This window comes from Artemia franciscana, chromosome 4, assembly GCF_032884065.1.
Source record: "Artemia franciscana chromosome 4, ASM3288406v1, whole genome shotgun sequence".
Classification (NCBI taxonomy): Eukaryota; Metazoa; Arthropoda; class Branchiopoda; order Anostraca; family Artemiidae; genus Artemia; species Artemia franciscana.
In genome coordinates, this window is record NC_088866.1 from 34,096,408 (window position 1) to 34,113,234 (window position 16,827).

The 16,827-nt window shown below is 35.1% G+C and overlaps 1 protein-coding gene across 3 annotated transcripts in view; it reads right to left on the bottom strand.

The window, feature by feature from the left end:
• The window catches only part of LOC136026338 (E3 ubiquitin-protein ligase MIB2-like), a 124,082-nt gene that overhangs the window by 16,271 nt on the left and 90,984 nt on the right, over positions 1-16,827 (bottom strand). For all 3 annotated transcript variants that reach the window (XM_065702774.1, XM_065702772.1, XM_065702773.1), the window contains exons 15-16: positions 12,237-12,412; positions 1,977-2,230 (exon numbers count right to left, since the gene is read on the bottom strand). In XM_065702774.1, the coding sequence (XP_065558846.1) occupies positions 1,977-2,230; positions 12,237-12,412 (430 nt within the window). The remainder of the gene's footprint in view (positions 1-1,976; positions 2,231-12,236; positions 12,413-16,827) is intronic.

Consider the following 16,827-nt stretch of genomic DNA (forward strand, 5'->3'; position numbering starts at 1 on the left):
AGGTCACCAGCGCATTATATTATCTTGACCAATATTGAATGTTTGATGCAATTTATTTCAGGTATTTGCCTGTGAGTGTTTTTGAATGTACCAACCATTTATATATTTAATGTGCTGATGTATTCTGAATAAATGGTTACCATTTTAACCTTGAAAGTAGATCCTTGACTTATAATAATTTTATATTAATTTTTTTAAGATTCATTTAATTCTTTTTTTACTTAAAGCAGAACTTGCTGCCTTAACTTTTTTGTGTTGCTATTTATTTGTTTTTTTTATCCTTCCTTTGTGTCTTTTTGTGTCACGACATGCTCATGTTAGCTCCAGTTATTGCAGTAATAAAATATATTCTATATTCTATTCTTTTAATCCCAACTACTTTGTTCACATTAAAGATAGATAAGGATTATAGATAAGGATTTCATTATGGATGTACTGTTGGAATCTTAAGCTCTAGAGCCTCAATTTTGGATTTTCTGCTGCGAAGCAAGCACCATATCGTATTTCTGAGTCTTGCAAAAGCTGGGGGTGGTCATCCGTCCAGTGGACTGACTTGTTTCTTTAAAGAGGATATAACTCACACTTCCTGGGTTTTGTTCCATAGATTTTTCTTTGTTGTACGTCGGGGCCACCATCTTTAAAAACTGACCACCGTCATAAAATCTGAGGAGAGTTCTGTTAAATAGTTAACCATATCGGCAAAGATGTGTATCCAACCAAAAACTCTTGTGAATCAGGTTACTTCGAATTCATTACAGTATATAATCATAGTTGATCCCCATGCAAATATTAATAAATCTTTGGTGAGAACTGAATAGCTATTGGATCCATTTCCGTTTTTCTTTGTATTAGGTTATGCCCAATTCTCATAGAGTGTTCTCTGTTAATCTCTCTGGAAGTATTTGTGATATTGATCATATAATTGGCTCGACAGGTATAATTTCTTCTTTTACTACTCCGTGACGACGTACGACGCTTGGACCATATACCTATTTTAGACTAATTTACGTTAGATATTAAACCATGAAAAACTAAAATTCACTCGAAGGAGGTTGGATATTATAACTGGAGTAAAGCAAAAATATTGTTCTACATTCTTTTCTAGTATATGCGTCTCAGACGGATACCTACAAATAGCAAAACTTAAACAGGATGCGGTATGAGAGCAGGTTCCTTGTAAAGGTCAGAGTTTTGTTTTTTTATCTTTATTTTTGTGTCGTTGATGGTGTGATTTAATTAATCTACTGAGCCACAGTGTACAGCTCATTTGTCTTTCTAGTAATGGCTATATTTACCAAACTGACTTGTTTGTTAATTGTGAATTGACGAAAATAAAGAGATTATAATTTTCGATACTGACTATTTATAAGAAGTAAATCATTATGTGTATGAAAGAGGCAGAATATGTTCAAATACCTTGGCAGCGCATACATATAAACAAGATACCCGGTACACAGACCCTTATTTGAAGTCGATAAAAATTAAATGGCTGTAACAAAATGCCTTAAAATGTAGAGTGAAAGTGGTCCATGAAATTCTATGTGTAGTTAATCTTAAACGCAGAATTTAAAATATTAGAAACATTATTTTAAGGTCGGTGCAGACAGATTCCTGTGAGTAGGGAAGCGATTACTTCAGATAAATTAAACTGTGATACTAAAACTAGTACTGACTTTCCACAATCTGCTTGGTATAAACTAAATTTTTTAAATTATCGGTTATTTATCATTCATTGCACTCTTTAAGAACTCACCTTTTCATTTTTCTTAATAGTCCCCTTTTGCAATCCCATTCCCTATATCTCTTTCCTTTGTTATTCATGTTACAAAGAAATTTAAATCTGGTATTTTTAGTATGGAAGTCTTAAGATTTTAAATTTTAATAGTATTTTTAAGTTTCATCTGGCAAACGCCTCCCTTTTGTCTCATTGTCGCGTGGCTTTGGCGTAAGCGAATTGATGAGTAAAAAAAACTAACCTTTTTGCAATTTATGCTGAATCACCTCTTTACACGTTAAACATTTTTTCATCCTAATTGCACAATCTATGCAAGCTATTTTATGTCCACACGGAATAAACTGTACTTGATCACGAATTTCACAACAGACTACACATTCTGAGGGTTCTTCTACCGCTTCTTCCAAGTTTAAACCAGACATCAACTTCGCAGCAGCATCAGGAGCTGAAGATGTTGATGGCTTGCATTCTTTAGCCCCTAATAAGGGAGACTGCCTGCAAAAGACAAATAGATAAAACAAAATACAGAAAAGACAGCTTTTACAAAAACTCGTAAGCAGGTTTCTTTGTAGCCACGCTTGTAATTTCGTTTCCTATTGATATATCGGGCAAGTAAAATGTCAAGAAAAATAAACCTTTTGTCATCTCCTAATTTCATGGCCTTTCTCGATTTACCTGAGATTGTAGGATTTTTCTGAATGAACAATGGGCAATTATATATGGATTTTAATAAATATAGATGAATATATATATGCCAATAAATACAAAAGCATTAAAACGAAATAAAAAAATATATACATATATATGTAAATAAGAAATATATAAATAATGAACAACAAATAAATAAAATCAAGTGACAAAATTGTGTTCATGTGCAGACTTTAGTCTCTTTTCTCATTATTCTGCAGTTTTTGGTGTAAATCTGTAAATTTTATCCGTATAAACCCGTAAATCTTTTTGCCATGTATTTGTGTGAGATGAGTTCAGATCTGCACCATTAGTTTCAATTATAGACTCCTGGTGAAAATTTCCAGTTTTCAGTTATTCACTACTAGCGAAAAAACTGTTCTAAGGTTTTACACCGTATACCATAAACTGTTGCACCTGAAACCACACACTATGAAGTCATTAGCCAATAGTTATAAGTTATATTTAATATCGTTGAAACCGAAATCTACAATATTTCTTAATGGTCTATATACTTTCATCCGTAAAAAAAGAGATAATAAACTAGTTGGTATTAATTTTTTTTTACCTGATTTGTTAAATTTCGCAGTTTTACCCAGTTTGTAAACATGTGCAGTTATCACCTATTGTACAATGCTCATTAAATAGAAAAAAAAGAAATTAATTTTCTTCACTTCACCATTAGACCACGAGGATAGACAGTAATTTAGCACTTCCCTCTTTTGTAGATACTGTAATGAGGGTGTCCTATAAATTCAGTAGGTATTGAAAAATTTTAGTGAGATTGTCAATAATAGAGCCAGCAAGATTCAATTTGAGAACCAACAAGCTTCCGATTGAAATAATTGAAAGAAGGCTTTAATGAAATTGAAGCCTCCACAATAGTGATAGTCAGAGGCAACGCTATAGCGTCGCCTATAATAAAGGCCCTACAGCTCCCATGCTTTATTATTTATTTATTTTTTCCCAGAGGCTTTTCATATGGATGGTGTTGTCTTAAAACTCCAAAGGAGGCTCATTCGATTAGAAATCGAGAGTTCAGGCTCACTTTTTAAGAGATAAAAGTGATCAGAGGGCAATTAGCCCCCCCCCCCCACACATCGCTTCATCCTAAATGCATCCGATAAAAATTTTGACACAGCCATTTTGTTAAACTATTTCAAAGATCTTATAACAAAAAATACGATATCAACACAACCCCCCAGGGCCTGGGGTAGGCGCTGTAAGTTCTGCCCTTGGGCATATATGGTTCTTACGAAAGGGATGTTTGTATAAACTCCAGAGGTTGGAAATCGAAGCTTCTAGTTCACTTTTTAAGAGTCAAAAGAGATCGGAGGGCAACTAAACCCCCCTAAGCCCACGCCCCCTTTTCCCCAAATGCATCCAATAAAAGTTTTGAAATATCCATTTTATAGATAATAGTTCAAAGGCCAGATAACAAAAACTCCGGTGTCGACACAACCCCTCAGGGCCCGGAACAGGCGTTGTAAGTTATGCCCTGGGGTATATATGGTTCTTATGAAAGAGATAATCGTATAAACAGCAGAGAGGACTCATTTGATTGGAAACTAAAAAATCTAGTGCACTTTTTAAGAATCAAAAGAGATCCGAGGGCCACTAGCTCCTCCGAGCTCTTTTTCCCCAAACCCATCCGATAAAAATTTTGTGACAACCATTTTTTAAAATAGTTCAAAGGCCATATAAGAAAAAATCCGATGTCAACGCAACCCCCTCTTGGCCCGGGGGCAGGCCCAGGGCCAGGAGTTATATACGGTTTTTAAGGAAGGAACGCTCGTATAAACTTCGGAGAGGGCTCGTTTGATCGGAAATTGAAAGTTCTAGTTAACTTTTTAAGAGCCAGAAGAGATCCGAGGGCAACTAACCTTCAGGTCAACTAAAACTCAGGTGTCGACACAGCCCCTAATGGCCCGGGGGCAGGCGCTGTAAGTTATGTTATGGGGGCATATATGGTTCTTATGAATAGGAATGCTCGTATAAACTTCAGAAAGCACTCATTTGATTGAAAATTTACAGTTCTAGTTCACTTTTTAAGAGTCAAAAGAGATCCTAGGAAAAATAGCCCCCCCCACGCCATTTTCCCCAAACCCATCCGATAAAAATTTTGAGATAGCCATTTTTTTTAAATAGACCAAAAATCAGATGACAAAAACTCCTAGGTCGACACAACCCCCAGAGCCCGCGGACAAGGGCTGAAGTTATATCCCAGAGGCGTATAAGGTATTTATGTAAGAGGTGGTCGTATAAAGTACGAAAGTCGTTCATTTGATTAGAAATTGAAAGTTCTAGTTCACTTTTTAAGAGTCAAAAGAGATCCGACCACAACTAGCCAGCCCCAGCCCTTTTCCCCCAAATCCGTCCGATGCAAATTTTAAGATAGCAATTTTTTTTTAAATATTTCAAACATCAAATAACAAAAACTCCAGGGTCGACACAACTCCCCAAAGCCTGGGGGGAAGTGTTTTAAGCTATGCTCCGGAAACATAAAAGGTTTTTATGTAAGGGTGGTTGTATAAACTTCGAAGTTGGCTCATTTGATAAGAAAATGAAAGTTATAGTTACCTTTTTACGAGTCAACAGCTAACGGAGGGCATCTCCCCCCCCCGACACAAAACCCTCTTTTACCTAAATACATCAAATGAAAATTTTGAGCTAGCCAGTTTGTTTGAATTGCTCCAACAATAAGATAACAAAAACTTCGTTGTCATCATGACCCCTTCCCCAGAGCCAGGGGAAGGGTTGTAACATATGTCACAGGGGCACATAAGGTTTTTATGGAAGATATGGTCGTATAAACTTTGGAGGGGACTCAAATGATTAGGAATTGAAAGTTCTAATTCACCTTTTAAGAGTCAAAAGTGACCCGAAGGCGACTAGCCCCCCTCCCTGCCAATCTTCTTTTCCCCAAATGTGTCCAATCGAATTTTTCTTATATAGCTATTTTGTTCAAAACATTGAACAAAGATAAAATAACAAAACTCCAAGTATAAAACAATCCCCCCTCCCAAAATCCGAGAGCAAGTGCTGTAAAATGTGCCCTGGGGACACACAAAGTTTTTATGGAAGGGGTAAAAACTTCGGAGGGGGTTTCTTTAATGGTACCTCAGGATTTCTAGTGTCCTTCTCAAGTGTCGAAAGTGATCAGAGGGAAACTAGTCCCCCCCCCCAAGGCCCTTTTCCCCCAAATGCATCCAATAAAAATTTGGAGATAGACATTTTGTTCAAAATAGTTTAAAGATCAAATAACAAAAGCTCCGGGGCCCACACATCCCCCCAGAGCCCGGGGGCAAGTGTTATAAGCCATGCCCCGAGGGCAAAGGCCTGTAAGGTTTTATGTAAAAGGTTGTCGTCTAAACTTCAGAGATGGCTCGTTTGATTGAAAATTGAAAGTTCTAGTTACCTTTATAATAGCCATCAAAAGTGATCGGAGGGTATCTACCCCCCCCCTCACACCTTTTTCCCTAAGTACATCCGATAAAAATTTTGATATAGCCATTTGGTTCAAAATAGTCCGAAATTCAAATTGCTATAAATTAGGGGTTGAAAAATCCTCAATAGCACCTATGGAGGGGGGGCACCTATCGTAATAACTTTGGAGGGGACTCATTCGATCGCCAACTAGCCCATGCCCCACCTTCTAAAAGGGCATCCGGTCAAAATTTGGAGATTCCCATTTGTTCAAAACAGTTCAAGACCAAATAACTATGCTTCCAGGGTTGACCACCACCCCCCCCAGCCCCAAGAAAATGGCTCTGAGTCACAGAAATTAATTGTTGTAACTTAGATGTTTTTTGTTGTTTTTTTTACTTTGATACTTGGATTTAGCGATTTACGTGGTAAGTTCGATTTATGGTGCAAAGGCTATAAGCTACGCAAGAGGCTTATTGTTGCTTTGATACTTTGTTTACTTTAATGCCTGGCTAACTTTGATTCTTTCTTTACTTTTATACTTTGGCACTCTGATATTGTTCGTTTGATACTATTTTTGATACTCCGATGCTAAAAAAAATCTTATTTTGAAATGAGGAGTTTTTTTTTTAAACTTGAAACTTTTTCCAATCAAATAGTGAACAAAAATTAATTGAAAAAAAAACTTTCCGAAAGTTTTTTTCCCACTTCTTTCAAAAAAAAATTGGGGTTATGTACTTCTAATGAATGATGTCTTCACTACAAACAAGAGTATGGCTACTGCCCGTTTCCCAAACGGTAAAAGTATCATTCTCTTACTTAAATGGCTACAAAGTTCTGCAAAATTAATTTACCTTTTTTTATTATAATAATTGGCAGAACAGAATTCAAAGGCAAGTGAGAATTGGATTAAGGATTGGTTGTTAGACCGCGGTTGTTTTCAGGCAGTAGGGATCATGTACTTCTAATGAATTCACTACAAACATGAGTATGGCTACTGCCCATTTCCCTAACGGTAAAAGCATCATTCTCTTACTTAAATGGCTACAAAGTTCTTCAAAATTAGTTTACCTTTTTTTATTATAATAATTGGCAGAACAGAATTCAAAGGCAAGTGAGAATTGGATTAAGGATTGGTTGTTAGACCGCGGTTGTCTTCAGGCAGTAGGGGTCATGTACTTGTATTGAATTCACTACAAACATGAGTATGGCTACTGCCCATTTCCCTAACGGTAAAAGTATCATTCTCTTACTTAAATGGCTACGAAGTTCTGCAAAATTAGTTTACCTTTTTTTATTATAATATTTGGCAGAACAGAATTCAAAGGCAAGTGAGAATTGGATTAAGGATTGGTTGTTAGACCGCGGTTGTCTTCAGGCAGTAGGGGTCATGTACTTCTAATGAATTCACTAAAAACATGAGTATGGCTACTGCCCATTTCCCTAACGGTAAAAGCATCATTCTCTTACTTAAATAACCAATTCTCTTACTTTTTCTTTTTACTTTTAGTAAGGGAAAATACATTCCCTTACTTAGTGGCTACAAAGTTCTACAAAATTAGTTGTTTTTTTTTTATTATAGTAATTGGGAGAACAGAAATTCAAACACAAGTGAGAATTGGATAAAGGATTGGTTCTTAGATCGTGGTCGTTTTCAGAGAGTAGGGGTTATGTACTTCTACTGAATGGTGTCTTCACTACAAACAAGAGTATGGTTACTGCCCGTTTCTCTAACGGTAAAAGTATAAGGCCTACAAAATGAAAATTGCAGTGAAACCAGACCGGGATTTACCAATAGGCCCTGCGGCTTTCACTATTCCTAAAGTTGTAAGGATTTCCCCGAAAATCTTGCAAAAACGAAGCGGCAAAACACTTGGGCCTAGAGGCATCAAAGCTTTAAATCCGGCCTGGATGAAACAAAATCTTGAGCTGGTGAGCTTTCAGCAATTACTATCATTATATATCCAATTTTCAATTTAACTTATTAGTTCTTACCAAAAATGACAATTTATTTTGTAACAGAAACAAGAGCTAAGAGCTCATATGGCACTTGTGACGAGGTCGGAAGAGCCAAGGGCTCATATGGTATGAGCTCTAGCAAAATTCTAAGAATCAATAGATTGCTTTAAAAGGAAAATCAGAGGCTTAATGCCGGTCGGGAGTTAAAATAAGAGCTCTGAGTCACGAGGGCCTTCTAAATATCAAAAACTCATTAAGATCCGATCACCCACTCGTAAGTTAAAAATACCTCAATTTTTCTAATTTTGCCTCTCCCTTCAGCCCTCCAGATGGTTGAATCGGGGAAAACGACTTTATCAAGTCAATTTGTGCAGCTCCCTGACATTCTTACCACTTTTCATTGTCCTAGCACGTCCAGAAGCACCAAACTCGCTAAAGCACTGAACCCCACCATCTAACTCCACCAAAGAGAGCGGATCCAGTCCGGTTACGTCAATCCCGTATCTACGACATTTATAAGCGTTTTCCAAGATTTCCGGTTTCCCCCTCCAACTCCCCCAAGTGTCAAAATATCTGGTCGGAATTCGAAATAAGAGCTCTGAAACACGAGTGCCTTCTAAATATCAAATTTCATTAAGATCTGGTCACCCATTCTTAAGTCAAAAATACCTCAATTTTTCTTATTTTTCCAAATTAACAACCCCCAGCTCCCTCAAAGAGAACGGATCCGTACCAATTATGTCAATCTCGTATCTATAACTTGTGCTTATTCTTCCCATCAAGTTTCATCCCGATCTCTCCACTCTAAGAGTTTTCCAAGATTTCCGGTTTCCAAGATTTCTGTTTTCCCCCTCCAACCCTCTATGTCCCCGGGTCCGATTCAAGTTGAAAATGGAGCATCTGAGACATAAGATTCTTCTATATATCAAGTTTCATTAAGATGCAATCACCCATTCGTAAGATACCTCGATTTTGACGTTTTCCAAAAATTCCGGTATCCCCCTCCAACTCCCTTCAATGTCACCGGATCGAAATTTAAAATGCGAGTTCTAAAGCACAAAATCCTTCTAGATATCAAATTTCATTAAGATCTGATCACCCGTTCGTAAGTTACAAATACCTCATTTTTTTCTAATTTTCTCTAATTACTCCCCCCCCCTTGTCCACCAAAGAGATCGGATCCGGTCCGGTAATTTCAATCACCTATCTTGGACTTGTGCTTATTCTTTCCACCATGTTTCATCCTGATCTCTCCGCTTTAATTGTTTTCAAAGATTTCCGGTCCCCTCCCCCTAATAACACTGGATCCGGTCGGGATTTAAAATAAGAGATCTAAGTTTCAAGGTCCTTCCAAATATGAAATTTCATTAAGGTACGATCACTCTTTCGTAAGTCAAAAATACCTCATTTTTTCAAATTTCATCCCGATTCCTCTACTCTAAGCGTTTTCCAAGATTTTACGTTCCGCCCCTCCCAATTCCCCCTTCACCGGATCCGGTCGAGATTTAAAATAAGAGCTCTGAGACACAATATCCTTCTAAACCTCAAATTTCATTATGATCCGATCACTCCTTCGTAAGTTAAAAATACCTCATTTTTTTCAGAATTAACCATCCTCCCCCAACTCCCCCAAAGAGAGCGGATCCGTTCCGGTTATTTCAATCTCGTATCTAGGACTTACGATTATTTTTACCACCAAGTTTCATCCTGATCCCTCTACTCTAAGCGTTTTCCAAGATTTTATGCCCCTCCCAACTCCTCTCAATGTCACTGGATCCGGTCGGGATTTAAAATAAGAGCTCTGAGACACGATATCCTTCCAAACATCAAATTTCATTAAGATCCCATCACCCGTTCGTAAGTTAAAAATACTTCATTTTTTCTATTTTTTCCGAATTAACCGACCCCCCACTCCCCCCTCCCAGATGGTCAAATCATGAAAACGACTATTTCTAATTTAATCTGGTCCGGTCCCAGATAAGCCTGACAAATTTCATCGTCCTAGCTTACATGGAAGTGCCTAAAGTAGCAAAACCCGGACAGACAGACCGACAGATCGACAGACAGACAGACCGACAGAATTTGCGATCGCTGTATGTCACTTGGTTAATACCAAGTACCATAAAAATGTTTGAAATAGGAAATTTTGAAAAACTTGAAACTTTGGCAATAAAAAACGAACAGAAATTAATTTTTTTTTTAGTTCAAAAAACAAGCTTCCTAAAGAAAAGCAAAGGTCATATTAAACTTAAGATCAGAAGAAATAGAAACCTACAATAGCTCAAACTCAAAACAACCAGGAATTACTATTAAAGAATAAATGAAAACCAAAACGATCAGAAATTAAATAAACAATCACAGCAACAAAAAAAAAAACATACAAGAGGTCCTAATATAAATGAATAGTTAAATCTTAGAACTAGTAAAGTTTAAGCTGAATATGCAAATCAAACTTAAAACAACCAAAAAAAAAATTTACTATTAAAGTATAAATGAAACCCAAAACGAACAGAAATTAAATAAACAATCGTAGCAAAATATACAATAGGTACTAATATAAATGTGTAAATGAATCTTAACGAATGAAATTTAAATTGAATATTCAAATCCAGCTTGAAACGAAAAAAATTCTACAAAAAAGAGTTTGGGTTTTGCTCCTTATGTGATTGTAAAAGTCTAAAACCTACTGTGTCATTGGTGCTTTACTGAAAACGAATTACATTAAAAAAATTTTCTTTGGTACTTATTACAACATTGAAAATAATCATAAAAAATAACAGTAAAATTTAATTTTGGACTGATGAGCTTTCAGCAATTAATATCATCATGTCTCAAATATTTAGTTTAATTCTATTAGTTCTTTCCCTGACTGTTCAAGACGAATATAGCTTCACTACAAACAAGAGTGTGGATAATGCCCCCTTCCCTAACTGTAAAAGTCTGAAGCCTACTGCGTCATTGAGACTTTACTGAAAACGAATTATATAACAAGTATTTTGTTTTGTACTTATTACAACATTGAAAATAAACACAAAAATTACAATAAAATTAAATTTTAAACTGATGACAATTAATAACATTGTATATCAAACCTTTCACAATGAAAGGAGGCAAAACCAAAACTCTTCTTTGTAGAGATTTGTGTTCGTTTCAAGCTAGAATTGCATATACAGCTTAAGCTTTATTCATTTTAAGATTTATTTATTCATTTATAGTAGTACCAGTTTTTTTCAATGACTATTTATTTAATTTCTGCTCGATTTGGGTTTCATTTTTCTTTAATAATAATTTTTGGGTGTTTTGATTTTTGTAGGTTTCTGTTTCTTCTGATCTAAAGTTTTTTTTTAATTAATCCCATAAAAGTACGCAACACAGGACAAAGCTATTTTATGTACTTTTAAGTTAATTCCCTAAGTTAAAGCTACCCATACAGAAGCACGCAAACGTTTAAGCTACAAGCATGGTTAATCTGCTATATGTGATTGCATGATATTGCATTTTATTAGTTTTTGTATAAATCATTATTGTCAGTATAGGCGTCAATCATTATGGATCAGTCTAAAAATTATATACATATAGACATTATATACAAACAGACATTATACGCTTACAGACATTATATGCATACAGACATTATAGATCATTATGGGGGATTATAATTTACGAATGAATCATTTTAGGCGTAACAGTAGTCACCATAGCTCCTAATGGTATGAACCAGGCATTTCCACACTTTTGAGATAATTGCCAAAACCGTTTGTAAGCTGTTCTCATAGGGAGCATCAACAGGGCAATACATGTAAAATCACGTTTTGATTCATATGATATCCTCATTGCGCTTCTGATCCTCCCTGTCAGAATAACCCGGAAAATATTTCCTGACAATTATCTCAGATCGGTGAAAATATCATACGAGACCTTTAGACATAATACCGAAATTATGCATAGTACATTTTCTTGCAAAATAGCAATCGCGTAGATTGGGGAGCAGAACCAGCGTCCTTTGTACAACATCCTACCTTGAAAAATCACCTTGCCACATCCTGTTTTGAAAAAAAAACTTGTGTTTGGATATTTTCTCTGAAAAAGGAAATATTGTATCGAAAAATCCCCTCACCAAAATATTTCGTAAATTGACCCTACAGCAAGAGGAAGTCCTCAAAAAAATTAAATTTTCTTGCAAAATAGCAGTGACGTTGGGGCGGTGGCAAGGGGCCTGTATCTCACCTAGTTTTTGAAAATACGTTTGTTGGAATATCTTCATGAAACATTTAATCGACAAATTGCCCCCCCCCCTATTTTTTCCTGAATCCTCTCGACAACCAAATGAAAACTTAAAAAAAATGAAAAAAAAGTTTACAGTAATCCAAAAAGGCATTTTTTTTAGTGGTTTCATTCGAAATTTACTTGACAAGCTTTGAGTACATACTTTTTCGGCATGAATAATCCAAGAATGATTTTGACTTCATTTTCAAGAACAAAATCCAGAGGCAACTTCTTCGCTTTGTTTGGTCTTGATGAATCGGCTCCTTTCTCAATTAGATAGCAAGCAATTGCGAGTCCAATAGCATCTAATCGACCTTGCTCAGCTAAGTCGCACCATATCTGAAATATAAAGAGAAGTATTTTTAATTTTATAATCAAAATATTAACTATCATTAAAGTTATATATATATATATATATATATATATATATATATATATATATATATATATATATATATATATATATTTGGGTCAATTGGTTAATTGAATTTCTGGAATAAAGCTAATGTATCAGATTAATCGCTAACCTGAATGGAACATTGGCCTATAATCCTCCCTCCACCTTATCACATGTCGATTATGCTGTACCCATGTTTCTTTTTATTAGTCCATAGCTACGGATGGAAGTATTTTTCACTAAGAATGGTATTAGTCACCCCAAACCACTACAAAGCTACTCCAGCGTACGCTTTTAGTTTCTCTCCAGGACGTCCTCTATCAGTCAAACATGTTTTAGTTGGTGACAGTTTCGAAATAAATGAAAAAATTGTGAAACAAAGAAAAAACTAAATTATGATTCCGAACGAAAACGGAAAAAATCACATTTCTTTGCCTTATATTCTATTCTTCGCACACAAATGAAGGATATAATTAAAAGATATTCTTAGGCAAGATTGACTGTTACATATAACTAGAAAACAAAACAAGGCTGATGACGCAGCAAAAGACTGGTGGAAATTTTGCTTAATTAAACAGTTGAAGCCTGATAATCCCTAACAGCACGTAAGCTACAAAAATTCTTCTAATTACAGAATTAAAACAATGAAATTAGCATTAGGAAATAAATTAACTTTAGGATCATTTTTTTAATATGGCAAAAGATTTAGTTACTAAGAGAATGGACTATTCTGAGACTATTTAAGTGAGATAGTTTTGTAAACTACATTGGCCTATGACAAATTCTAAACTAACAAAAAATTTACAATAAAAGAACAGCGCGAGTGGGTGGCTTTTGAGCTGTTTTTTTACTTTTAATGCTTTTAATTCTGTTTATTGTGATTTTATCTGTTGTTGGCTTTTTTGTCAGTGTTGTTTTTTTCTAGTTTTTCCAATTTGGATTTCTGTCTCTTTTTTATTTCCCTGTTCTTTGTTTAGTCTTTTATCTTGTTCGTTTTGCGCGCATTTTTCCTCAGAAAGTGTAAACACGTTTCTTTGAAAGTTTCTCTTATAGCGCTGAAAAAAGGGAAACGGTTGTCATCAAGAATTGTCCCTTTTGTTTTGCATGTCCTTTTTGTTTTGTCCGAAATGTCTGTTTTGTTTCTCTTGTCCGCTTGATTTTTTTCCGGTATTTCCATTGGCCTAATAAAACTCCATTCTCGTTTTTTTTTTTTTTTTTTTTTTTTTTTTTTTTTTTTTTTTTTTTTTTTTTTTTTTTTTTTTTTTTTTTAATTAATCCCATAAGAGTAGAGTCAACGTGCTTCTGTACTAGTTATCAAATAATTTTGCTGGTTTACTATGAATATATAAAAATAACTCAGATCATTTTTGCCCCCCCCCCAACAGACCGATATTAGGTCCATGCATACCTAAAAACCAGGATTTTCTGGGACCTTTCTTTTGATTGTTTGTAAATCATAAAGTTTTTAGCCTAGTACCATAATCTTTATCAGTATTGCCATGCTAAAACGGTGTATTGCCACGGTATTGCCACGCTAATTCATCAATTGGACTACGCTTTTAGTCCGTATAAATTCAGAAATCGACAATTAGTTGTTTCCCAAAGACAACTACACCTGTAAAGGAGTGCTACTACGTTCTTTAGCCGTTTGTTGCCAGTTGTTTTTACCACCAAAAAATGCATATCCGCAAGTGGAATATTTTTTTTTTCAATAAATGTTGAACTTCCGTTTTTTCCTAATTTTTTCAGACGTATATGATCGTCTGAGTTTCCACAGAACAATTCAAACAATCAGATCTGATTTCCACCGTCAATGGTACTTTAAATACTACTAAGACTTAGGGCCGTTCCAAGGGTTAGTGGCGCCTAGAGCAATATTAATTACGCCCCCTCCCCAACCAACTCCAATACAAATAAAAATTCCAAAGAAGCCTCCGTCGCGGCTCAACACACCCCGGTCACTCCCACCCTTTTACGGCCCTTCGGACACTAGTATTTGCAGTTTCCTATTTATTCAGTTTTCTGAATAAACAGAGATTTGATAGAATAATATCGTAATTTCTCGCAGTTTTCTGTTAATTCGCTAAGAAATTATGATTCACGGCAATTTAAAAAAATCTAACAATTTAAAAATAAGGGATAACAAAATTTGAAATTTACCTTGGTCTCTTCTGAAATATAGTCTTTGTTTTCCTTTATTTTTCCATTGGAAAAAAAAATCAACTGGGAATATGAAACATTCAGGTCATCTTAAACAAAATCCTCAGAAAATGGTTTATATTTAACACATTTTTACTACAAGTTTTAATAAACACATCATGGTTGATCGTGTACTATGGAGAATATTCGTAACTGCATTTTAGACTTTGGTCAAATTGGCATCTACAATTATTCAGCCTTTGATAATAAACAATAATTTCTTAGACCACACTGTCTTTCCAATTAAAACAAGAGCTAAGAGCTCATATGGCACTTGTGACGAGGCGAGAAGAGCTAAGAGCCGAGAGATCATATGGTATGAGCTCTAACAAAATTCTATGAATCAATAGATTGATTTAAAAAAGGAAAATAAGAGGCGTAATGCCGTCAGGATTTAAAATAAGAGCTCTGAGTCACGATGTCCTTCTAAATATCCAAATTCATTAAGATCCGATCACCCACTCGTAAGTTATAAATACCTATTTTTTTCTAATTTTTCCTCTCCCTTTAGCCCCCCAGATGGTCGAATCTGGGAAAACGACTTTATCAAGTCAAATTGTGCAGCTTCCTGACACGCCTACCAATTTTCATCGTCCTAGCACGTCCAGAAGCACCAAACTCGCCAAATTACTGAACCCCTCCCCCCAACTCCTCCAAAGAGAGCGAATCCAGTACGATTCTGTCAATCACGTATCATGACATTTGTTTATTCTATCTACCAAGCTTCATCCCGATTCCTCCACTCCAAGTGTTTTTCCAAGATTTTCCCCTCCAACTCCCCCCAATGTCAAAAGATCTGGTAGGGATTTGCAATAGGAGCTCTGAGACATGAATTCCTTCTAAAAATCAAATTTCATTAAGATCCGATCATCTATTCGTAAGATAAAAATATCCCAATTTTCACGTTTTCCAAGAATTCTGGTTTCCCCCTCCAACTCCCCCCAATGTCACAGGATCTCGTCGGAATTTAAAATTAGAACTTTACAGCACAAGATCCTTCTAAATATCAAATTTCATTAAGATCTGGTCACCCTTTCGTAAGTTACAAATACCTCAATTTTCAAAATTGAAAACTACCCCAAAGAGAGCGGATCCGTTCCGATTATGTCAATCATGTATCTGGGACTTGTGCTTATTTTTCCCATCAAGTTTCATCCCGATCCCTCCACTCTAAGTGTTTTCCAAGATTTTAGGTCCCCCCCCCCAACTCCCCCCAATGTCATCAGATCCGGTCGGGATTCAAAATAAGAGCTCTGAGACACAATATCCTTCCAAACATCAAATTTCATTAAGATCCCATCACCCGTTCGTAAGTTAAAAATACTTCATTTTTTCTATTTTTCAGAATTAACCGGCCCCCCACTCCCCCCCCAGATGGTCAAATCGGGAAAACGACTATTTCTAATTTAATCTGGTCCGGTCCTTGATACGCCTGCCAAATTTCATCGTCCTAGCTTACCTGGAAGTGCCTAAAGTAGCAAAACCAGGACCGACAGATAGACAGACCGACAGAATTTGCGATTGCTATATGTCACTTGGTTAATACCAAGTGTCACAAAAATTAAACAGATGAAAATATAGAAAAACAGGTGAGACTAAAATATCTAAAATTTTATTTCAATTTTACTTGTAAATTTATTAAATTTATTTTAATTTTAGTTTAATATTAAAATTTATTTAAAACATTATAGAAGTTTTTCTACATTTTCACTTGTTTAATTTCGATAATAAACAACTCTATTTTTTTTAGCTTCAGTCCAAATTTTTCGGGAGTATTCTTGTTGCAGTATAAAGTTAAGAGTCGATCGAGAGACTTTTAAGGTTAATCTAGCTGCACAAGAATTAATATATATATATATATATATATATATATATATATATATATATATATATATATATATATATATATATATATATATATATATATATATATATATATATATATATATATATATATATACATATATATATATATATATATATATATATATATATATATATATATATATATATATATATAAAACGTTTGATACACACAACCCTAAAATTGGAAAACAAATACTGGTGTCTTTCCAATTAAAAAATTAAACAGGTGAAAATATAGAAAAACAGGTGAGATTAGAATATTTAAAATTTTATTCAAGTATTATTTCAATTT